Source organism: Leopardus geoffroyi, chromosome B1 (genome assembly GCF_018350155.1).
Source record: "Leopardus geoffroyi isolate Oge1 chromosome B1, O.geoffroyi_Oge1_pat1.0, whole genome shotgun sequence".
Lineage (NCBI taxonomy): Eukaryota > Metazoa > Chordata > Mammalia > Carnivora > Felidae > Leopardus > Leopardus geoffroyi.
In genome coordinates, this window is record NC_059327.1 from 82,840,178 (window position 1) to 82,864,691 (window position 24,514).

The 24,514-nt window shown below is 40.9% G+C and overlaps 1 protein-coding gene across 1 annotated transcript in view; it reads left to right on the forward strand.

The window, feature by feature from the left end:
* Positions 1–24,514, forward strand: part of FREM3 (FRAS1 related extracellular matrix 3) — a 99,356-nt gene that overhangs the window by 69,558 nt on the left and 5,284 nt on the right. Inside the window, exon 6 of the mRNA XM_045466678.1 lies at positions 14,068–14,319. Within this exon, the coding sequence (XP_045322634.1) occupies positions 14,068–14,319 (252 nt within the window). The remainder of the gene's footprint in view (positions 1–14,067; positions 14,320–24,514) is intronic.

Below are 24,514 nucleotides of genomic sequence, written 5' to 3' on the forward strand. Positions count from 1 at the left end.
TATTTGGGATTTTTCTTGTTTCTTGAGATAGGCCTGGATTGCAATGTATTTTCCTCTCAGGACTGCCTTCGCTGCGTCCCAAAGCGTTTGGATTGTTGTATTTTCATTTTCGTTTGTTTCCATATATTTTTTAATTTCTTCTCTAATTGCCTGGTTGACCCACTCATTCGTTAGTAGGGTGTTCTTTAACCTCCATGCTTTTGGAGGTTTTCCAGACTTTTTTCTGTGGTTGATTTCAAGCTTCATAGCATTGTGGTCTGAAAGTATGCATGGTATAATTTCAATTCTGGTAAACTTATGAAGGGCTGTTTTGTGACCCAGTATATGATCTATCTTGGAGAATGTTCCATGTGCACTCGAGGAGGAAGTATATTCTGTTGCTTTGGGATGCAGAGTTCGAAATATATCTGTCAAGTCCATCTGATCCAATGTCTCATTCAGGGCCCTTGTTTCTTTATTGACCGTGTGTCTAGATGATCTATCCATTTCTGTAAGTGGGGTGTTAAAGTCCCCTGCAATTACCACATTCTTATCAATAAGGTTGCTTATGTTTATGAGTAGTTGTTTTATATATTTGGGGGCTCCAGTATTCGGCGCATAGACATTTATAATTGTTAGCTCTTCCTGATGGATAGACCCTGTAACTATTATATAATGTCCTTCTTCATCTCTTGTTACAGCCTTTAATTGAAAGTCTAGTTTGTCTGATATAAGTATGGCTACTCCAGCTTTCTTTTGGCTTCCAGTAGCATGATAAATAGTTCTCCATCCCCTCACTCTCAATCTAAAGGTGTCCTCAGGTCTAAAATGAGTCTCTTGGAGACAGCAAATAGATGGGTCTTGTTTTTTTATCCCTTCTGATACCCTATGTCTTTTGGTTGGCGCATTTAATCCATTTACATTCAGTGTTATTATAGAAAGATACGGGTTTAGAGTCATTGTGATGTCTGTATGTTTTATGCTTGTAGTGTTGTCTCTGGTACTTTGTCTCACAGGGTCCCCCTTAGGATCTCTTGTAGGGCTGGTTTAGTGGTGACAAATTCCTTCAGTTTTTGTTTGTTTGGGAAGACCTTTATCTCTCCTTCTATTCTAAATGACAGACTTGCTGGATAAAGGATTCTCGGCTGCATATTTTTTCTGTCTAGCACACTGAAAATCTTGTGCCAATTCTTTCTGGCCTGCCAAGTTTCAAAAGAGAGATCAGTCACGAGTCTTATAGGTCTCCCTTTATATGTGAGGGCACGTTTACCCCTTGCTGCTTTCAGAGTTTTCTCTTTATCCTTGTATTTTGCCAGTTTCACTATGATATGTCGTGCAGAAGATCGATTCAAGTTACGTCTGAAGGGAGTTCTCTGTGCCTCTTGGATTTCAATGCCTTTTTCCTTCCCCAGTTCAGGGAAGTTCTCAGCTATTATTTCTTCAAGTACCCCTTCAGCACCTTTCCCGCTCTCTTCCTCCTCTGGGATACCAATTATGCGTATATTATTTCTTTTTAGTGTATCACTTAGTTCTCTAATTTTCCCCTCATACTCCTGGATTTTTTTATCTCTCTTTCTCTCAGCTTCCTCTTTTTCCATAACTTTATCTTCTAGTTCACCTATTCTCTCCTCTGCCTCTTCAATCCGAGCCGTGAATGTTTCCATTTTATTTTGCATCTCGTTTAAAGCGGTTTTCAGCTCCTCGTGACTGTTCCTTAGTCCCTTGATCTCTGTAGCAAGAGATTCTCTGCTGTCCTCTATACTGTTTTCAAGCCCAGCGATTAATTTTATGACTATTATTCTAAATTCACTTTCTGTTATATTATTTAAATCCTTTTTGATCAGCTCATTAGCTGTTGTTATTTCCTGGAGATTCTTTTGAGGGGAATTCTTCCGCTTGGTCATTTTGGATAGTCCCTGGCGTGGTGAGGACCTGCAGGGCACTTCCCCTGTGCTGTGGTGTATAACTGGAGTTGGTGGGCGGGGCCGCAGTCCGACCTGATGTCTGCCCCCAGCCCACCGCGGGGGCCACAGTCAGACTGGTGTGTGCCTTCTCTTCCCCTCTCCTAGGGGCGGGATTCACTGTGGGGTGGTGTGGCCCGTCTGGGCTACTTGCACACTGCCAGGCTTGTGGTGCTGGGGATCTGGCGTATTAGCTGGGGTGGGTAGGCAAGGTGACAGGGGCAGGAGGGGCAGGCTTAGCTCGCTTCTCCTTAGGTGATCCACTTCGGGAGGGGCCCTGTGGCAGCGGGAGGGAGTCAGATCCGCTGCAGGAGGTTTGGCTCCTCCGCAGAAGCACAGAGTTGGGTGTTTGCGCGGAGCAAGGAAGTTCCCTGGCAGGAACTGGTTCTCTTTGGGATTTTGGCTGGGGGATGGGCGGGGGAGATGGCGCTGGCGAGCGCCTTTGTTCCCCACCAAACTGAGCTCTGTCGTCCAGGGGCTCAGCAGCTCTCCCTCCCTTTGTCCTCCAGCCTTCCCGCTTTCCGTGCAGAGCTGTTAACTTATGACCTCCCAGACGCTAAGTCGCGCTTGCTGTCGGAACACAGTCCGTCAGGCCACTCCGCTTTTGCCCGCCAGACTCGGGGGCTCTGCTTGGCCGGCGAGCCGCCCCTCCGCCCCAGCTCCCTCCCGCCAGTCCGTGGAGCGCGCACCGCCTTGCCGCCCTTCCCACCCTCTTCCGTGGGCCTCTCGTCTGCGCTTTGCTCCGGCGACTCCGTTCTGCTAATCCTCTGGCGGTTTTCTGGGTTATTTAGGCAGGTGTAGGTGGAATCTAAGTGATCAGCAGGACGCGCGGTGAGCCCAGCGTCCTCCTACGCCGCCATCTTCCCTCTTACTCTCTACCTCATGAAGTTTTTTGAGGGTCAAATGAGATATTTTATGTGGGAATAGTTTTTTTTTTTAATTTTTTTTTTCAACGTTTATTTATTTTTGGGACAGAGAGAGACAGAGCATGAATGAGGGAGGGGCAGAGAGAGAGGGAGACACAGAATCGGAAACAGGCTCCAGGCTCTGAGCCATCAGCCCAGAGCCTGACGCGGGGCTCGAACTCCCGGACCGCGAGATCGTGACCTGGCTGAAGTTGGACGCTTAACCGACTGCGCCACCCAGGCACCCCTATGTGGGAATAGTTTAAATATGCTGGTGGAAAATATAAATAAGGGATTCTTAATTTTAATAGCTAGCATTGCATTGAAGAAACAACGTAAAGTAGTCCATATGTACTATTCAATCTCTTCTCTCTCCTTACCCCCAACAATTAAAAATACTCCCTAATTATGGGCCTGGGTGTCCTCACACCTCAAAATAACATCCCATTCTTTCTGACCTCTCCACTTCTATACAGTCAAAATTGAATTGTCCTCTGTCCAATCCCTCAAAGTCATATTTTCTCACTCATTAGAACTATGTAATAGGCAAAAAGGGTGGACCTATAAGAAGACCACGCAAATGAGAAGAATAAGCTGTAAAAATAAACTACATTTTTCTATATTCACACTAGTAGTTCACCTCTGACACTAGATGTGTGCAGGTTTTTCCCACACCAAACTATTCTCCAGTTTCTATGCACACCAGCTGAGTACCCTAAAATTCAATTCTGATGCCATCTACCTGGAGATAACACAGACCCCAAAGGGTAAGAGCTCCATCCCGGAAGACTGCCTCCATTTCAGACACCTATGTCAAGTTTAGGCTGTTAAGGTTGTTACCTGTGTTTCTGAATTACTGGGTATCAATTAGAAGTTCCCACCACCCCTGTTTGTGTTTGAGAATTTTCTAGAACAGCTCACAGAACTCAAGAAACCATTTACTTACTAGATTACATGTTGTAAAGGATACAACTCAGGAACAGCAGATGGAAGAAATGCACAGGCAAAGTATGTGGGAAGGGGCGCAGAGCTTCCTTGTCCTCTCTGGGTGGGTCACCTTCCCAGCACCTAGACATGTTCGGCAACCCAGAAGTTCTCTAACTCCTTTGTTTAGGGTTTTTATGGAGGCTTCATTACATAGCCATGATTGATTAAATCATTGGGCGTTGGTGATTAAATTTTCTTCCAACTCCTCTCCCCTCCCTGGAGGTTAGGGAGTAAGGCTGAAAATCCCAACCCTCTAATCACTGGTTGGTTTCCCTGTCAACCAGTCTCCATCCCAAGGCTATCTAGGAGCCCTCACCTCTAGTCATCTCTTTAGCATGCAAAAAGACACATCACTTCAAAGATTCTAAAGGTCTAAGGAGCTTGTGTACCAGGAAACAAGGACAGAAACCAAGTATATATTACTTATTATGTCACAGGCTAATTTATTCAGAGCTCACCATAGCAAGGGGATCAGCCACCATCACTTGCATTTGGCAGAGACTCAAAGGCAGGCAGAGGATTGAAATGCTTTATTGTGGAAAAAAAGGAAGCTATTCCTTGATTAGAGGCTGTTGGCATAAGGAGGTTGGGGGTCTGCATATTAGATTAAGGAAGTATATTTGGCTTTCTCTGGTTGGTCCTAAATCGGAAGCCCGGGCAAAAATTAGAGAAGCTGGCAGTTACTAACTCCTGACCATTTGAAGCCAATTGTTACAGTGGTAGTGGTTTCACTTCCTAGACTGGTTGCTGCAGAGAGATGGTAGGTCAGATTCCTATTTTTATATATGGTCTGACCATTCTCTGTTCATATATCCAATCTGTCCACATCTGTGCTCACACTTGCTAAACATCCAACAATGCACAGCACAGCCCCCACAATTAAGAATTATATACCCAAAATATTAGTAGTGCCAAGGTTGAGGAGAGGAATGAGAATAAGTTCTCCTCTGCCCCGAGGACAAGGAATTTGGCAGTAAGCAGATAATTCATTTTGAGATTTTCAAAGCCAACTACAAGGACAAGCCCCTGTAGTACATCTTTACGATCTTCGTGTTTGTGTTCAGCTGTATGTCTAGAGATGAACTGCCCTGTCGCCTATTCTGTAACTAAGACTGCCCTCTTAAAGGGATCAGCTGCACTGCCAGCTACATGTAACTTCAGAATCTCTTAAGGTTTAGCCTACTGTTCCCCCATGTGGGAAGTGAAAAGCAACAAGAAGAAATAATAGGGTGAGACAGCCTTTGAGGTCCTTGCCAGGTGATCCCTGGAAGGCTATGCTTCTCTTTCTCTCCAAACTCCACACAGGGCTCTGGTTGAAGTCTTACAATGAATGAGGACCTGGGCGTACAGGGGAGTGGCTGTAGGTGGGCCAAGAAGCTGATGGAGAAAGTGCACTCATTCTCTGCTCCACGCTTCCAGATTGGCTTCTGATACCAGTGGCATATTCTCTGTCCACACCCATACTGTCTGGAAGACAATGATTCTAGAGTTTCCCAGATGTAAATAAGAGGAATGAGGTGGTAAAAAGCCCAACTTGGAAGATCAGTTGCAATTGCTAAGTTGGAAGAGACTGCCAATGTCTGCCTATCCCTCTACTTCTGGAACGAGCTACCTTGTAGAAAGACAAGCAGAGCAAACTAAGACATTCAGAAGATTTGGCAGTGAGCCAACTAAAGTAAGGGGATGCCTCCCCCCAACATGGGAGAAGCTACACCCAGATCTAGCTTCCCATAGAACTCTTCAGTGGGACCCAACTTCCAATAAGGTCTCTAGGTTCAAGACTAGGAGTCCCAGAAAACTTTCTACCTAGCTGGCACACAACTCAGACTGCTCTGCACCTGAATCTTGACCCACACAAAAGACAATTCTCATGCTTTCAGTAAAAAAAAATATTTTCTTCCATTTTGAGTTTATTTTTGTGAATGGTGTAAGAAAGTGGTCTAGTTTCATTCTTCTGCATGTTGTTGTCCAGTTCTCCCAGCACCATTTGTTAAAGAGGCTGTCTTTTTTCCATTGGATATTCTTTCCTGCTTTGTCAAAGATTAGTTGGCCATACTTTTGTGGGTCCAATTCTGCAGTCTCTATTCTATTCAATTGGTCTATGTGTCTGTTTTTATGCCAATACCATGCTGTCTTGATGATTACAGCTTTGTAGTAGAGGCTAAAGTCTGTGATTATGATGCCTCCCACTTTGGTCTCCTTCTTCGATATTATTTTGGCTATTCAGGGTCTTTTGTGACTCCATACAAATTTTAGGATTGCTTGTTCTAGCTTCAAGAAGAATTCTGGTGCAATTTTGATTGGGATTGCATTGAATGTGCAGATTGCTTTGTGTAGTATTGACATTTTAACAATATGTATTCTTCCAGTCCATGAGCACAGAATGTTTTTCCATTTTTTGGTATCATCTTCAATTTCCTTCATAAGCTTTCTATAGTTTTCAGCATACAGATCTTTTACATCTTTGGTTAGGTTTATTCCTAGGTATTTCATGATTCTTGGTACAATTGTGAAACTCCACACCCGAAAAACAAATAATCCAGTGAAGAAATGGGCAGAAGACATGAATAGACACTTCTCTAAAGAAGACATCCAGATGGCCAACAGGCACTTGAAAAGATGCTTGTCACTCCTCATCAGGGAAGTGCAAATCAAAACCACACTGAGATATCACCTCACGCCAGTCAGAGTGGCTAAAATGAACAAATCAGGAGACTATAGATGCTGGAGACGACATGGAGAAACGGGAACCTTCTTGCACTGTTAGCGGGAATGCAAACTGGTGCAACCACTCTGGAAAACAGTTCCTCAAAAAATTAAAAATAGATCCTATGACCCAGCAATAGCACTTCTAGGAATTTATCCAAGGGATACAGGAGTGCTGATGCATATGGGCACTTGTACCCCAATGTTTATAGCAGCACTCTCAGAATAGCCAAATTATGGAAAGAGCCTAAATGTCCATCAACTGATGAATGGATAAAGAAATTGTGGTTTATATACACAATGCAGTACTACGTGGCAATGAGAAAGAATGAAATGTGGCCTTTTGTAGCAACGTGGATGGAACTGAACAGTGTTATGCTAAGTGAAATAAGTATACAGAGAAAGACAGATACCATATGTCTTCACTTTTATGTGGATCCTGAGAAACTTAACAGAAGACCGTGGGGGAGGGGAAGGGGGAAAAAAAGTTACAGAGAGGGAGAGGCAAACCATAAGAGACTCTTAAAAACTGAGAATAAACTGAGGGTTGATGGGGGTTGGGAGGGAGGGGAAAGTGGGTGATGGGCATTGAGGAGGGCACCTGTTGAGATGAGCACTGGGTGTTGTATGGAAACCAATTTGACAATAAATTTCATATTAAAATTTTTTTTTAAAGAATAAAAAGGCCAGGGTTTTCCCCTTGGAGCACAAAGCCCCGGTGTTCATGATCATATCCTTACTCTTGCACATCCTTGTGGAACAAGAACTTATAAATTTGTATGTGCATTTGAGTGGCATCTTGGTATTTATCTTCATCTAATCCCCACAGATACTTAAAAGTCTCAGGGGATGAAAGTTTAGTTTGGTCTTTTAAACCTTATAGAAGTCTCATTAAAATAAATCCTTACCCATTCTTATTTTCATGAATAAAATACACATAAGCTCTATAAACAGTGGAATGGAAAGCAAACTCATGCTTTGTACATTAGTAGGAATTCACAAATATTAGAACTGTATTACACTTACAGATGTAGATGAAATGAGTGGCTAGTTTTATGTTGTACTTTGATGGGGATGTCAAGTTCCCACCATTAAAGTTTCAGTCTGCCATGGCATTGCCTGAACTTACTACCTGCCCGATTTGTGCATCATCAGTATTCTCACACAATGATATGGGGGCATCGTACTTTAAAGAAATTCTTGGGGTGCCTGGGTGGCTCAGTCGGTTGAGCATCCTACTCTTGATTTTAGCTTAGGTCATGATCCCAGGGTTGTGGGATCAAGCTCCACATGAGACTCCAACCTGAGCATGAAGCCTGCTTAGTATTCTCTCTCCCTGTCCCTCTGCCCCTCTCCCCTGCTTGCACTAAATAAGTAAATATTTAAAAAATTTATTTGGGAGAAGAAGAAGAGCTGAAGGAATAAACTCTCTCGATGAGTGAGAACTATTACTCCCTAGAGAAATGTCTTAAGCTCAAAGATACCTTGGGAAAGGATGTGTGCAAATTAGTTCTTGGCCCTGTTTTATTGTCAAGATAGATGATATCCATCTTTTTCTTCTCATTAGTTACATCCTTGTTAGGAAACTGCTCTTACTGGGAGGGAAAAAAAAGGCAAATGAAGAGCAAACCACAGAACCTAAAACCAACATCCCAGGACTGGTTCTGAACCATCCTGTGGTTTTGGTCAGCCCCAAGTCAAATATGTTGAGGTTTTTAAATGATCAACTTTCTCCAGTTGTAAGGGACTATGTGGTAAGCCACAAGCCACGGCCCAGCCCCACTTCTCTGATTGGCTTGTTTCTCTGGGTCATGTTAAAGAGGAGACAGAAAGCAAATTATTCTGAGCAGGTTCCAAGTACATCCAAACAAAAGACCTTCTCTTTTTTTTCTTTAAAAAAAAAATATTCTGGGGGCACCTGGGTGGCTCAGTCGGGTAAGCATCCAACTTTGGTTCAGGTCATGATCTCACAGTTCGTGAGTTCAAGCCCCTCATCGGGCTCTGTGCTGACAGCTCAGAGCCTGGAGCCTGCTTCAGATTCTGTGTCTCCCTTTCTCTCTGCCCCTGCCCTGCTCACACCCTCTCTCTGTCTCTCAAAAAGTGAATAAACGTTAAAAAAAATTGTTTTTACTTCTGTTTCTTTGAGTATAAGTATGTTTGTAGTTTACAGAAGTTATACCTTGCATTTTGGGGGGGGGGGTCCTTTGGATCATTCAGAAGTTCCTTAACTGTAGGCTTGCTGGGGGTAAACTCCTTCAGTTTTTCGTTTATCAGAACATGTTTTTATTTCAACTTCCATCTTGCAATTCTAGGTTGACGGTTATTTTCTTCCGGCATTTTGACACTTCAGCATCTTCCAGCTCCTTGTGCTGTTGTTGAAAAGCCTGCCCATGGTCTAAAGTCATCTTTGCAGTGATCTGTCTTTTCTATGCGTTCAAGATCTTCTCACATTTGTTTGGCTGAATCTGTGAAAGATCTGAGGGCTTTACTTGAGGATGCTTTCCTCCAAGGAGGATTTGTGTTGCTTCTTCCAGGATGTAAGAGCAGCGCTGACCCAGAAACACTCCTGCTCCCCTGCATCCCCAGACTTAATTGTACAGTTTCAGATTCTGCTCTCTGATGGAGCCTCGGCCCGGGGCCCAGTGTCCCCTGAAGTGTGAGGCTGCACTTGCTGTCAGGATGACACCAGCTTCTGAGTGGGATTCCCTTCTCTAGCTTTATGGCATTTGGGGTTTGGGGGCTTTAAGATCTTGCTTTTGTTTTATTCTGGCCCTGGTGATTTTCCTTATTCCTATGAGCATAGAAAAGTTAGAATACTATTTCCTCTAGAAGATTTGTAGTGGGAGAGCACCCCGGTACACCCCAGTATTCAGCCAAACTACTGGTAACTCTTCTAGACTCTTCTAGACAGAGCTTCTGGTGCTGCTCCAGCCCAGCCTTTCCCAGCCTTTCTTTCATTCCACTTGCTCCTGCACCTCCCCCAATCATGGACCCTCCTGGGCATGAAATGAACTGTGCCTGGGGCTTCTGACAATAACCTGCTTCAACCAGGAGTTAAATGCTGCTTTTCTAAAGAAGAGTGACTTTCTGTCTTGCTGCCCTATTAAAAAAATCTATGTTAAATGAAATTTGTATGTTTAAAAGAATTTACAATTAAATACTATAATAACTAAAGATAATGTGGGGAAGTAAAAGATGCCCCATCAGGAGATGAATATTTTACTTATGGAGAGTCAATCAGGGAGTTCTCTACCTCAATTTTCTCATTGATAAAGTGCCCTAGCCACCTCAGAAAGTTATCAAATACTGTAATATAGTGATTCAATTAACCTGTAGTGTCGTTTCTTGATAGAACTTTCTCTGACTTTAAGTACCATCTATGATTTTTATAAAGCAAATGTACTATGTAGCTGCAGAAACTAAGCCATATAGTCTCTGTAAAGAAACGATTTTTTTTTAAATAACTTCATAGATTCTCCTACTCCTAGTGATGTCTGAACAAGAGACATATTATAGGAGAGCCTTCTCTAATGTTCCTTGCAAGAATGCTATAGAGCAACCACTGGTCAAGTGGCCTAACAAGACTTGAGGCTCAGTTGCTAAAGCATCTTTTTGAAAACAACCTGGAACCACATTCATGCTCCTTGGACATGCTTTATTATTAAAAAAGAGATATGTACAGACTATTGCCAAGGAACCTGATCTTATAACTCAGGTTATATTTGATGTTTTCAGAACAGAATTTTCTCTCTTAATTCCTGGGGGTCTTACCTTGCTATCGATAAAACAGAGCTTTAATTTTTTTTTAACTAAAATAAATACCAGTATTCTCTCTTCTTGCCTGTTACACATAACTGATCATTGGTTTTCCAAAGCTAAATTTCCAGAATCCTAGGAAGAATGGACCACTTAAATAAACTGAATTCTTTTTATTTTTTTAATAAAAATTTATTTAATTTATATTAATTAATTTATTTTAATAAAATTTAATTTTCACTTAAATAAACTGAATTTATTTTATTAAATGAGATATAAATTAGACTACCTTTCTCTATCAATGCTTGTTGTTTTAAAATTTTAAAAAAACATGCTAAAATATATTGTTTTACTTTTAGTTTGAGTCGAGTTTCACAGCCAAATGATTTTCAATAACAATTATATTTTAATCTTTCATTGAACCCAGAAAGCTACCTAATTACACGAATGTCTATTTCACCAAGTGGATCAGCCAGCTGAAAAAATTGAACAGAAAGGGGAAAAATCCCAATCACTTTTGTTTTATGAACTATGATAAATCCTTATTTGACTATTCACTAGACAAAATATATTGAGAAAGAGATTTCATAAAGACAGCTACTATTTAATAAAGATAGCATTAGATACTTACTATGCAAGTCCAGTGTATATCTGCTTTTGGTATTTATCCTGAGGAGCTAAATGTGCAGTTTCTGATAAGGATGTTTTCTCACTTCAGCTGTCATATCAACATTCTGCATGCCAGACGACTAGGGAAAATTTTTAAAAAGTGTATTGTCCAATGTATAATTCCTTTTAAACTTTGGGCTCTTAAAAAAGCATCTCAAAGGTTGTTTTTTAATCTGATTATTGAAAGAGTTTATTGCTTTTCCCCATTTTTTGTGTATATCCTGAAGGCTAAAAAGTCTCCCTAATCAACAGAGTGTCTCATTGTGTTCCTGAGAACTTTTTGTGTTGTAGGCACTTACCTCTCTATTTAGTTGGGGAGGGCCTCTCTCCAACACTTCTTGATAGCCCTGTCTCTGACACTCTGGGAACCAGCCTCTCCTTCTTGACTTGGCTCACAGAGCTCTTCCAAGCATGGAGTTCACAGGACTGAAGTGGGAGGGAACATCATGAAGGAATAAATTTCAAACCACAGGCTGGAACTGGAGCTTGGCTGGCTTCCCCAGCAAATGACAATCCCCCAGGATAGCTATCCACACCTAGAAGTTACTGCCCTCTGCCTTTGTAAACATGTTTTATTTCCATCAATCCCTCCAGCTCTAACCTTTATTTTTAGGTTCCCAGAATAAAAAAAAAAAAAAAAAAACAGTCAATTTGCTACTACCTGATAATTCTAAAATTTGTGCTATTGAAAAATCATCCTGAAACATTTTGTGAGTTAGTGCCCTTCCGAGCAAAATCTATGAAGTCAATTTAGGAATCTTCTTCACTTTCTGACAAGCTGTGTGTATACATGAAACACACATTCATCGATATCAACTTATATTTATATCAATGCACATTAGCAGGAAGGCAGTGGACATTGGTGTTAGCCTGTATATATGCATATACCGTAGCCACAAATAAGAAATACACCTGCAAAACTAGAATGTCCAGTTCAGAAGCTCACTGTCATATCCCCATTGCTTCTTATTAAGGAGAAGTGTGGTGAGAAATATTTATTCTTTTCAAAAAGTGCTTATTTAATGTATTGAGTAATGTTACAGTCTTTATTCTACCTAAATCTGGTCTGCCTAAGTCATTTAAATTACTGTAACTACTTTTTACTCTTTTAGCTCTAAATCTGTTGTGTTGATATTTTTTTTTAATACTGCAGAAAAATATACTGACTTGAACTCTTGGTGGGGATTATAAAATGGTACAACAGCTATGGAAGTAGAGAGGTTCCTCAAAGAATTAGAAATAGAACTGCTATATGGTCCAGCAATTCCATTTCTGGGGCTATATCCAAAGAAGTTGGAAGGAATTGAAAAGATATTTGCACACCCTTGTTCATAGCAACATTATTCACAGTAGCCAAGGTGAAGCAATCCAAGTATTCATGGACAAATGGATGGATAAACAAAATGTGATTTATATGTACAATGGAGTATTACCCAGCCTTAAAAAAAGAAGAAAATTGGGGCACCTGGGTGGCTCAGTCAGTTAAGCATCCGACTTCTGCTCAGGTCATGATCTTGCAATTCGTGGGTTCGAGCCCCGTGTTGGGCTCTGTGCTGACAGCTCAGAGCCTGGAGCATGCTTCGGATCCTGTGTCTCCCCTCTCTCTGCTCCTTCCCCACTTGCACTGTGTGTGTGTGTCTCTCTCAAAAATAAATAAACATTAAAAAGAAGAAGAAGAAAATCCTATCACATGCTACACCATGGATAAAACCTTGAAGACAATGTGCTAGAGGAAATAAGACAGTCACAAAAAAGAGATAAATACTGTGTAATTCCACTTACATGAAGTACTTAGAGTTGAAAATTCATGGTGGTTGCTGGAGACTGAGAGGGGAGGGGAAAATGGGGAGTTGCTATTTAATGGGTATAGAGTGTCAGTTTTGTAAGATGAAAAAATTCTAAATATTTCACAATAATGTGAATAAACAACACTATTGATATTACACTTAAAAATGGTTAAGATGGTAAATTTTAGGTTATTTTTATTTTACCACAATAAAAAATTGCACTAATTCCCAGAGATCCTACTCCTAAGTATGTCCTCAAGAGAAATAAAATTATATACCCATTCAAAGACCTGTACTAGAATATTTATAGCAACATTATTCAGAAGAGCTAAAAATGGAAAACAACCCAAATTATCAAGTGGTAAGTAGAAAAATAAATTGTGGCATAGTCATACAACGGAGAATACTATTCAGTAATAAAAAGGAAAAACAAAAACCTGATGAATCTCAAAAACATTGTGCTAAATGAGAGAAATCAGACACAAAAGAGTAAGAACTGTATATTTCATTTATATGAAATTCTCATAAAGGCAAGTAAATCTGTAGTGACAGAAAACAGATTAGTGGTTTCTAGGGCTGGGAGACAGGGAAGGAGAAGGATTGCCACAGGTATATGTCATCTTTTATGGGTGGATAAAAATGTTCTGTATTATGCTTGTGGTAATGGCTACATGACTGTATACATTTGTCAAAACTCATCAAATGGCACGTTTAAATTTGTGAATGTTAATGTATGTAAATCATTACGATAAAATTTAAAACAGTGCATCGAAACTAAAATCTTCCAATCAATCCTGTACTTCTTCTAAAATAACTAGTAATTTTGTGGCTGCATTTTGGTGCCATGCAAGGAACTCTAGTCAGGGCGTGAAGAGTTGGATTACATAGACAGTACTCTGTAGCTCTGTGGCTATGGGAAGGGGAGAGACAGGAAGACATCTGTACCACGACCATGGCATGGACTCTCTGATCCTAATTTCTCTGCATTTCAGTGTTCCCATCTGTAACATGAACGAATTAAGCTAAACCAAGCCTAGTATTTTATGATCCTTCAGTTTATTTAGCCCCTAATTTAACAGAACTTATTCAGTATGTACCCTATTTAAAGACCACTAACTGTGAAATAACTGTTCTGAAAGCCTTCTAAGTACAATATTAATAACTATGACTGTCAGAGATAAGTGTGATTTATAATTCAGATAGCATTGTGCTCCATGCCGTTACCTAAAAATAGTTTGAAGAACCAGTGGGGAACAGGTTTCCTACTTGGAATTCCATTTCTTCTCACCTTCTCTGTTCCATCTCATATTCCTACAGGTTCTGCCTCAGGCTCCATTCCTTCAACTGCATTATCTTTCTCTGACTACGTCTCCCGTCCAGAAGATGGCGCCAGCATCCTCCACTTTGACAAGGATGAGGCTGAGAAAAGCTGCCGGGTCTTGATCATCGATGACTCCCTCTATGAAGAGGAGGAATCCTTCAGTGTTTCACTGAGCCTGCCAGTGGGAGGGCGAGTGGGAGCCCAGTTCCCCACGACCAAGGTGGTTATCCTGGCTGATCCTAACGATGGTAAGTCCATTTCCTGCTTTCAACTCTTTTTTTTTCCTAGGTAATCTGCATGATTCTTTTTTTTTTTTTTTCAACTTTAGCTAATTAACATATAGTTCAGTATTGGGTTCGAGAGTAGAATTCAGTGGTTCATCATGTCACATACCCAATGCTCATCACAATAGTGCCCTTTTTAATACCCATCACCCAGCTAGCCCATCTTCCACCCACCCCTCTCTGTCAACCCTGTTTGTTCTCTATCATTGAGTCTCTTGTGGTTTGTTTCCCTCTCTTCTCTCCACCCCCTTTCCCATATGTTCATTTGTTTTGTCTCTTAAGTTCCACATGAGTGAAATATTTCGTATTTGTCTTTCTCTGACTGACTTATTTCACTTAGCATAAATATATCTATGTCATTGCAAATGGCAAGATTTCATTCTTTTTGATGGCTTAGTAAAATTCCATTGTGCATATGTGTGTGTGTGTGTGTGTGTGTGTGTACCACATCTTCTTTATCCATTCATCAGTTGATGAACATTTGGGCTCTCTCCATAGTTTGGCTATTGTTGATAGTGCTGCTATAAACACTGGGATGTATGTACCCCTTCAAATCTGTACTTTTGTATCCTTTGGATGAATACCCAAAGATGCAATTGCTGGATCATAGAGTATTTATATTTTTAGTTTTTTGAGGAACCTCCATACTGTTCTCCAGAGTGGCTGCTCCAGTTTGCATTCCCACCAACAATGCAAGAGGGTTCCCCTTTCTTCTCATCCTTGCCCATACCTGTTTTTTCTTGTGTTGTTAATTTTAGCCATTCTGACAGATGTGAGGTGATAGCTCATCATCGTTTTGATTTGTATTTCCCTGATGATGAGTGATGTTGAGTGTCTTTACATGTGTCTGTTACCATCTAGATGTCTTCTTTGGAAAATGTCTATTCATGTTTTCTGCCTATTTCTTAATTGGATGTTTGCTTTTCAGGTGTTGAGTTTGATAAGTTCTTTACAGATTTTGGATACTAATCTTTTATCAGATATGTTGTTTGCAAATATCTTCTCCCATCTTGTAGGCTCCCTTTTACTTTTATTAACTCTTGGCAATAACTGCCTTATTATTACATTGTCCTTCAACAGTTGAGAGATAAATCTATTTGATGTTCCTTTCTCCAAAGACTGTGAGTGGCTTGTCAAATACATAGATATCACCAACCCCAAGAACAAAAAAAATAATTCAGGAAGATAAAATATTTGTGTATGAATTTATTAAAAAAAACAGCCTAAGGATGTGACCCAAGACTTAGAAAGAAGCCAAGAAGAGGACCAAAGTTAAGTATCTGATTCTCCAACCTGGACTGCCCACAGTGGCCCTCATCTTAGCAGCATAAGGGGGCTTGCTTATAACAATAAGTGCATGATTCTTCAAATGGTACAGGGTACCATGGAGCTCCCATGTCTAGGCATCCAGACTTTTCTTCCTACCCTATGTGACAAAAAATTTGGCTCTAGTTCCAGGGTATCCCAGCTGAAATTTGGCCAGAGAAGAAGGGGTCTCCTCACTCCTCAACACCAACCCCTTGCCCCAGATGTGATACAAAGTATCAAGCCCAATATTATTTTCCTAGGTCTCAATTGCCCTTTCTACAAGAGGCACTTTCAAGAGAAAATGTTGATAAAGCCAGGAGCAGGATCAGACTATCTCATTACCAGTCTCAGACTGCTTCATCTCTCAAACATGCTTCTGTCAGGATTTGAGCAGCCGTGAGTTGCTGTGTTCAGATCTAGGCAAGATTAGATGGCATTCTGAGGCTGGGCATTACCACCTCTCCAGGTGACGTTGGTCAGGTCAAGCTATCTGGAGCTCAGTTTCCCAATCCATAAAGTAAGGAGGTTTAAATGTGTTATCTCTAGGGACCCTTCCAACTCTAGAATTTGATGTTTCTTTTTTTTTCCAAAGTATGTATGTATGTATGTATGTATGTGTTGAGAAAGAGAGTGTGAGTGCATATGAACAGGGGAGGAGCAGAGAGAGAGGGGGAAAGAGAATCTCAAGCAGGCTCCATGCTATCAACACAGAGTCCGATGCAGGGCTTAATATCATGAACCCGTGAGAGCATGACCTGAGCCAAATTCAAGAGTTGGATGCTTAACCAACTGAGCCACCCAGGCGCCCCTAGAATTTGACGGTTCTTGAAGTCCTTCTTAAGGCTTTAGTTAATCATTACTCATACCTATAAAATGAAATACTCTATAGAATATTTGAGTATTTTTAAAATGTTGTCATGAACTTAAAAATTTGTGTTAAAATATTGCTCCTAAAAAGTCAGGTAAAATGGCTAATCACTGAATTTGAATGGCCTTCTGATTCAGGCTACCCATTTTGTTTTCTGTTTCTCCAAGGCTTCCTCCAGATAAATAAATTCCTATTGTTTGACTCATGCTATTTTTTCTACTTGGGTTCTAGGAGATCCCCCAAAATAATGTCTGTACACTATATAGTTTTTCATGCTGTAACATTTTCTAAGCATATAATGAGTTACATTTTGATAAGGAAGTACATTGCAATTTTACCCACACATCTAGGAAGAAATTTGTCTTAAAAATCATCCTGAAAAATTAAAGCAAAAGTAAAGAATAAAATTGTCCAACCTTCAATGATTCTCTTTTTTTTTCCCAGTGAGAAGTATATTTCTTACAACCTCTTTCCCTAACACTTTTTAAGAGTTTATCAAAACACCAGAGTGTCCTGCAAAACTACAAATACCAGAGATGAGCATAAATGATCCAACAGACATCAGAGCTAAGCAAGAAATTTCACAGGGCTCAGAATGGACTGTGACTTTGTTGGTGTGCTCAAAAGTGAGTTTACTCTTGGACCCACCTTATGGAAGAGCTTGGACCGAGCTTCTTAACCCAAATCTCAGTGTTTGTGTGTACAGTAAGAAATGAATAACTGTCAAAGGGGTGGACATTCAAGTCTATTGGTCAATATGGTAGGCTGAATAATGGCCCTCAAATAAGTCCATGTCCTAATCCCTCAAAGAGAAATACTTTCTCTTTGAGTCCTGACATATCCCCACTTACTTTTTACTTTAAAACCTTAGTAGTTTCAAAATGTTGTTTTTTATTTTTGAGAGAGCACAAGTGGAGGGGGAGCAGATAGAGGGGGTGACAGAATATCTAAAGTGGTCTCTATGCTGACAACAGTGAGTCTGATGTGGGGCTTGAACTCACAACTCATGAACTGCTAGATCATGACCTGAGCTGAAGTCAGATGCTCAACTGACTGAGCCATCCAGGTACCCCTAAAAACCTTAGCAGTTTTAAATCTTACCATGTTTAGAATGGAGAAATGGTGTCACTCTCCAATGCTAAATATAAAAAGGGAAAAAATAGAACAAAAAGGAAGAAAATTAACACAAAATCCAGTATATGATACAGTTGTTAACTTACAGTATTGTTTGAAATGATTTTAGTAGATTCTTAAGTAATTAAGTCATTCAAGAAACATTTATAGTGACCTACTGTGCACTTAGCACAGGACCACAAAGTCAAATAAGGTCTTTCTCTTGCCTTCCTGTCACATCTGACTTGATCTCTACTTAGACTTCTCAAAATCATGACATCTTTTGAATGGGGAAACAGTCATGTACAGAAATTACGATTTTTAGTTCAGTATAAACAATCTTAATCGCTACATACTTTTCTGAGCAAGTCACTGTTAGTAATGGTTGAATCCAGGAAACTTGCATTCAGATCCTTTAACATTTATTGACGACAGAGCACTTTGCTAAGCTTAGAAAACCCCAGTACCCACTCATTAAAGGAGACTACATGGGCAACGACCTTATAAGCAGGAAATTGTTTGATGTGCATCTTAGCAATGCCATCAAGCCACAGAACCACCTCTATCTAGCCTGGGCAAAGACTGTCGGGAGTCCTGGACTCTCAAGGTCCATGGTCAGAATACTCTTCCTTTTAACATGGCTGGAAATGGGCAGCCCATTCTTTCTTCTGGCTGCTTTCTCTTTTCTAGGTCCCACACAGAGTAAACTTCATAAAGCAATTTTGCTACAGATGTGACCATACTAATCTAGCCCTACTCTGCTGAGGCTGCACAGTCACGTTCCCTGTAGCCCCACATGGACTGTACTGAGTAAGTGCCCTAAAACATCCCAATTCCACGGTCAGAATTAATGATATTTCAGCAAAGGTATTCTGTAAAATTCTAAGGTGTGACTTCCCCCCCTTTCAGGTCCCGGCGGTGGCGCTCAGGTAACAACTGCCCCTGAATGACTGCTATGGGTGCTTCTTCCACTTTAGTCACTAGACTAAAGGTGTTCAGAGATTTTGCCGTTCATGATGCTACTGGTTCCTTTGAATGGTACCATTTTACCTTCTCCTTGAGAAATAGCCATAGTGATTATTAGTGTGCCTACCACGTGATTATAATCTTTTGGAATACTGATGTTAAATGACAATTCCTCTAATTCAGTTTTTAAGCACTAAACTTTTATCAAACTCTAATGTGTAGTCTATCTCAGGCAGTAATACAGTTGTCATTTCGGTCAGGAATAACAAGTGTCTTACAAAATTGACGATTTGGGAAAATATTGAGCAAAGTGCACACTCATTTTCCAGGGTTAGGATTTGGTGTGTAATTTGCCATAGTCTGGGCACTTGTTAAGAACCAATAATGCTTTCTTTGTTCAGACATGTCGAGTCCATCATCTTGTAGCAGAAGTAGGTTTTCATTTAGGCCAACTATCCAGCAATCTAAAGATGTGGCCAAGCCAGTTGAAGGAAAACTTTTTTTTTTCTAATTAGAATTGGAATGCAATGGGTCTTTTTGTTTGGTTGGTTTGGGTTGTTTTAGATAATTTTTTTAATTGATGTATAGTTGACACATAATGTTACATTAGTTTCAGGGGTAAAACATAGTGATGGTCAAGTCTATATGTTATGATGTGCCCACCACAAGGGTAGCCACCATCTGTCACCATACAACGCTATTACAATACCAATGACTGTATTCCCTGTGCTGTACCTTTTAAGGGATGAAATGTTGTCATTCTATTTAGCTAGATTCTGAGAAGTGTTTTGCCTCCTTAAACAGAGATCAAATATCCCCTTGTCAGATGGGTCACCTACAGGAATACCTTTGTAAAGACGACTACCATGGAGTAATGCTAAGAAAAGAAATCATTCAGGAGCAGAGGCAACTGAACCATCCAAGATCCTGGCCCTGCACTACCACAGAATCCCTTATAAAAAACAGCAACTGATGAGGGCAGATACCACAGAGTATGGCCAATAAGTATTAGCTAAATGAATGCATGGTAGGCTTCAGACCCTAACTTCCACTGGCCCTGTACCAGGGGCAGGAGGAAACTGAGGACACTTTTTTTTTTTAATGTTTATCTATTTTGAAGGAGAGAGAGACAGAGTGTGAGTGGGGGAGGGGCAGATAGGGAGACACAGAATCCAAAGCAAGTTCTAGGCTCCAAGCTGTCAGCACAGAGCCCGATGTGGGGCTTGAACCCACGAACTGTGAGATCATGACCTGAGCAGAAGTCAGACGCTTAACTGACTGAGCCACCCAGGAACCCCTGAGGACACTTTTAATTAGCAAATTGTGTCTGTTTTATATTTAAACACTTATAGCAGGTTCCTGTTTTCTACTAAGGATGTTTCTTTCGGTTTTTATGATGTGATTTGAAAACTTGTAATCTGCTACAAAGAAAGAATTGATGTCCAGTTTCATAGAGGGCTGTTAGTTTTGTCCTGAGGCAATAAGATTTGTATAACATGCATAAAATTTGCCTATAAAGATTGCCACATAGATTAGTATCTTTATCATTGAATGGGTATTGAACAGAATGATGACAGATTTAAGAAAACATTGTAAAGAAAAATTGTGTAAAGAAATTGCATATAAGCAAAGTGTCACTTTGGTGAAATCAGCACATCCAACTTTTTTTTTTATGTGGTTAATACTGTTGCAAGACCAAGATAAAGTTCAACACATAAATGGTTTTAAAACCTGAAAGACCTTTTTCTGTGCTGTAAAACTAGGAAACCATTCAGAAGAAAGAGTATCACTGTGCTGTATAGGGTTGTTCATATTACAATACAATTGCCACAGGCTTCATAAATAGAAAAAATTATTTCAGTTCTTTTTTTAAGGTTTTTTTTATTTATTTTGAGAGAGAAAGAGAGAGAGTGAGAGAGAGAATCCCAAGCAGACTCCCCACCGTCAGCACAGAGCCCAATGTGGAGCTTGAACCCACAAACCATGAGGTCATGACCTGAGCTGAAATCAAGAGTCAGATGCTCAACCAACTGAGCCACCCAAACACCCCGCTGTTTTTGTTCTTAAACTTGGGTGCCATAGTTCACTTTTTGCAGCTTAAAGTTTCATAAGATGTATTTTTTTGTTTTGTACTGATTGCCACTGTTGTCTTGCCCATATCTTTCTGGAAATGCTTACTACATTTGACGTTGTGACCACTCATTTTTCTCAAAACTCTCTGCTCTTGATACTCCTGGTTCTCCCTTTCTTGCCATCAATCCATTTTTTCATTCATCTGTCTGTCTGTCCTTCCTTTTTCTTTCTTTCTTTTTTTTTTTTTTTGTTTCTCTTTTGCACTTTTTCCCCTCTGCCAGTTTCCCTAAAGGTTGATTCCCCCACTACAATTCTCTTTATTCATCCATATGGGATGATTATATCATCTATACAGGATGGACTCCAACTTGTGTGCCTAACACCCTCAAATCTTATCTCGAGCCCTGATTCTTGAACTCCAGATTCACACATTAAACCTTTCTAGACCTGTCTACTTGGATATCCCATCAGATGTCATCATCTTGCCCTCTCTTACTCCTGGTCTAGACTATTTCCCCTCCTATATTCCCAACTAAGTTATCGACAATTCCACTCCCACACCCCAGGGCATCCTAGAAGCTGCCTACATCCAACCACTGGGTGCTGCTCAGGACACTTACCCCATTCATCTCCCCCTTCAACCTTAATACTAGTATGTACTTCAAACCATGCTCATGTGTCACCTGGATAATTGCAGTAGCTTCCTACTTGGTAACATTAACTCTTCCTTCAATCTGTAGCTCACACTGAAGTTAGACAGATGTACAGAAAACAACAACAAAAACCAACCACCTTTCCACTGCTTAAAATCGGTTCCCATGTTCTATAGAGTCTAAAAAGTAAAGACTCGTCTACTTCAAATTGATCCAAGTCCCTGCAGTATCTGGCTTCTACCTTCCTCTCTAATGCATTCCCAACATCCCTTTACTCTCCTCTCATATATCACTAGGAAACAAAGGCTTGTATTTCTCCCCAGACACTAGGCTTCTTCAGGCTTATATGCCTTTTTCCGTATTAGCCACTCTGTTTGGAACATTCCTCCCAGCTTTCCCATTGGTCCATTCTCCTTCATCCTCAGATCCAGCACAGCTTTATTCCTCCCAGGACTCCTCCTTTGAGCCTTGAGGTTGTGCCTTCTCTTGTCCAAGCACGCAGGGGTCAGCTGATTGAAACTGGTGTGGCTGCCCTCTTATACCAAAAAACCTTGAGGGCAAAAAATACCTATTCCTCTACATCCCCAGTAGCTACCACAGTGCTTAGAGCACAGAGGGGACGTTCAGTAGGTGTTTAACTGAACAAAACAAAATTGAATTTGACTTCGTGAGGCCTGATATTAAAGAACTCATATTGACTCATAGGCATCACCTCTTTCTTTCCTAAGAATTCAGAAATCATTTTAAATAAACTGTTCGAGAATTTTTCTAGAGATTAAGTTTACCAGTTTGCTTCTGGATTTTATTTTCTCTGCTGAGGCAACTGAAAAGACATTTTCCTACCTTCCATCTTTTGATTTTTTTTTTCAACGTTTATTTATTTTTGGGACAGAGAGAGACAGAGCATGAACGGGGGAGGGGCAGAGAGAGAGGGAGACACAGAATCGGAAACAGGCTCCAGGCTCTGAGCCATCAGCCCAGAGCCCGGCGGGGCTCGAACTCACAGACCGCGAGATCGTGACCTGGCTGAAGTCGGACGCTTAACCGACTGTGCCACCCAGGCGCCCCTACCTTCCATCTTTTGGCATCTATCCTGTTCTGAGTGGTTTCTCAATGTTTACCAATAGTGCTTCTGTCACTTCCTCTGAAAGTCCTTTCTGGATCTTGTCATGAAATTTCCCTGAATCTGGACATTGAATTCCACTGAATTACATGCCGGTCATATCTCTTTTAAGCGCTTCACTTCCCAACTTGTCATACTCCTTTTCCCTATTTCTGTTTAAAGGACATTCTCTTTGAAAGGAGATAAAACACATCTATGGCTGTGGAATCAATTTAACGTAAGTGTGCTGGGGTCACAACCATCATTTTCTTTGAAAGGAGATAAAAACGCATCTACGGCTGTGGAATCAATTTAACGTTAAGTGTGATGGGGTCATGCTCTCATAATTGCCTACCCTTAAGGATTACTGCCATCACCTCAGTTCTTTAGACAGACCTAGGACAAAGATAACTGGAGACACTGCTGGGCAACACAGAGGCGGTCTTTTCTCCATTTCAACAAATCTCCTGACGCGCCATACACAGAGCACCTCAGGAGGGTTTCATTATTTTTCTTCCAAGTGGCACTATCCTCCTCTTACATATTACATCTGACTATATTCCTAGAGGCTTGGCACATTTTTTTTTCTGCATAGAGACATATGTGACCCAAGTATGTTTTCTCTTTCTTACCTCTTGCCCTTCCCTATACATAATACAGAATAAGTTCTGTGCTAAAATATCAGATCACTTTGTCCCAACCTAAAAAAAAACAAAACAAAAAAAAAACCCTTTGTAGTAAGTTCAAAATATAACAGAAGTGAGTTAAAATTATTTTTTTGACAAATTCTTCAGCCTCTGTGTCACTGAGGGTACGCTCTGTAATACACCAGCCTCTGTGTCACTGAGGGTACGCTTGGACTACAGTCCCTGACCCTGAGAAGTGTGTAAGGTTGTCATAAAAACACAGAATAGCGTGTTAGCTTGGTAGCTTTAACATTTTAACTTTTTACAGAGGTCATAAATCAAGAGAAGGAGTTCTTTTTTAATTTTTTTAACATTTATTTCTTTTTGAGAGACAGAGAGAGAGCGCAAGCAGGGGAGGTGCGTAGAGAGAAACACCGAATCTGAAGCAGGCTCCAGGCTCTGAGCTGTCAGTACAGAGCCCGATGCGGGGCTCAAATTCACGAACTGTGAGATCGTGACCTGAGCCAAAGTTGGATGCTTAACGGATTGAGACACCCAGGCATCTTAAGAGTTCTAAGGAGACCGTTTGGGAAGTAATGTGTGTCATGTACAATAGGGAGGACACAGCGAATTGACGTTTGGCTCTACCTGGAAAATCACGATGTAGGAGTCAAGCTGGTCGGGTGCTCTGATGGATGAGCAAAAAAGAGGGGCTGCATCAGGATTAGACAGTATTCCTTGAGTTTGTCAAGGCAACAGTTGCAGAAAGGTTGCCATGGACCAAATGTGAGCCAGGCACACAGGGGAGAGAGCCAGAATGAACTCGTCTTAGGTCTTGTCTGCAGGCGCCATCTAGAGGGGTGAACGAGCCTAAGCAGAAGCACTGCCAATGCTAATGGACTGAGGAATGATTAAGTGACCCACAGGAATAGAGATGCATCATCCTCAAGTAACAGCAAATGAGAAATACACAACTACGGGAGTGAGGGCTCTCTAGAGAACATCAAAAGTGCCCGTGAGAAAGAGAATCAGTTTTCTTCCATCGTCTAAGACCAGAGCATGTGATCACCATGATGATAGCCACTAAGAAAGAACTTCCCTGCTCCTTTTGCCTTTCCTCCCTCTGTCCTATCCCAAGCTTGGAAGTATCTGAAACATTCATCGGCAGCAATGGGGAGATGGCTTGAAAGGTCTAGGCAAGAAGAAAAGACAGGATGCCCCCCCCCCCTCTTCTGTGAGTGCAGTTCTCCCATCTACTGTGAGCCCATAGCAAGGGTGCCTCACCCCTCAGGCACAGAGCTACTCAGAACGTTAAGAAGCATGGGGTAAAGAATGTTGAATTTCTTGAGTAAGTTATATATGGCTTCCCAGAGCAGGTAACTCTTAATCACATTCTTAAAGAATGAGTAGAAATGTGTGAAATCGGATATTTGGGAAGAGAGTTCCAGCT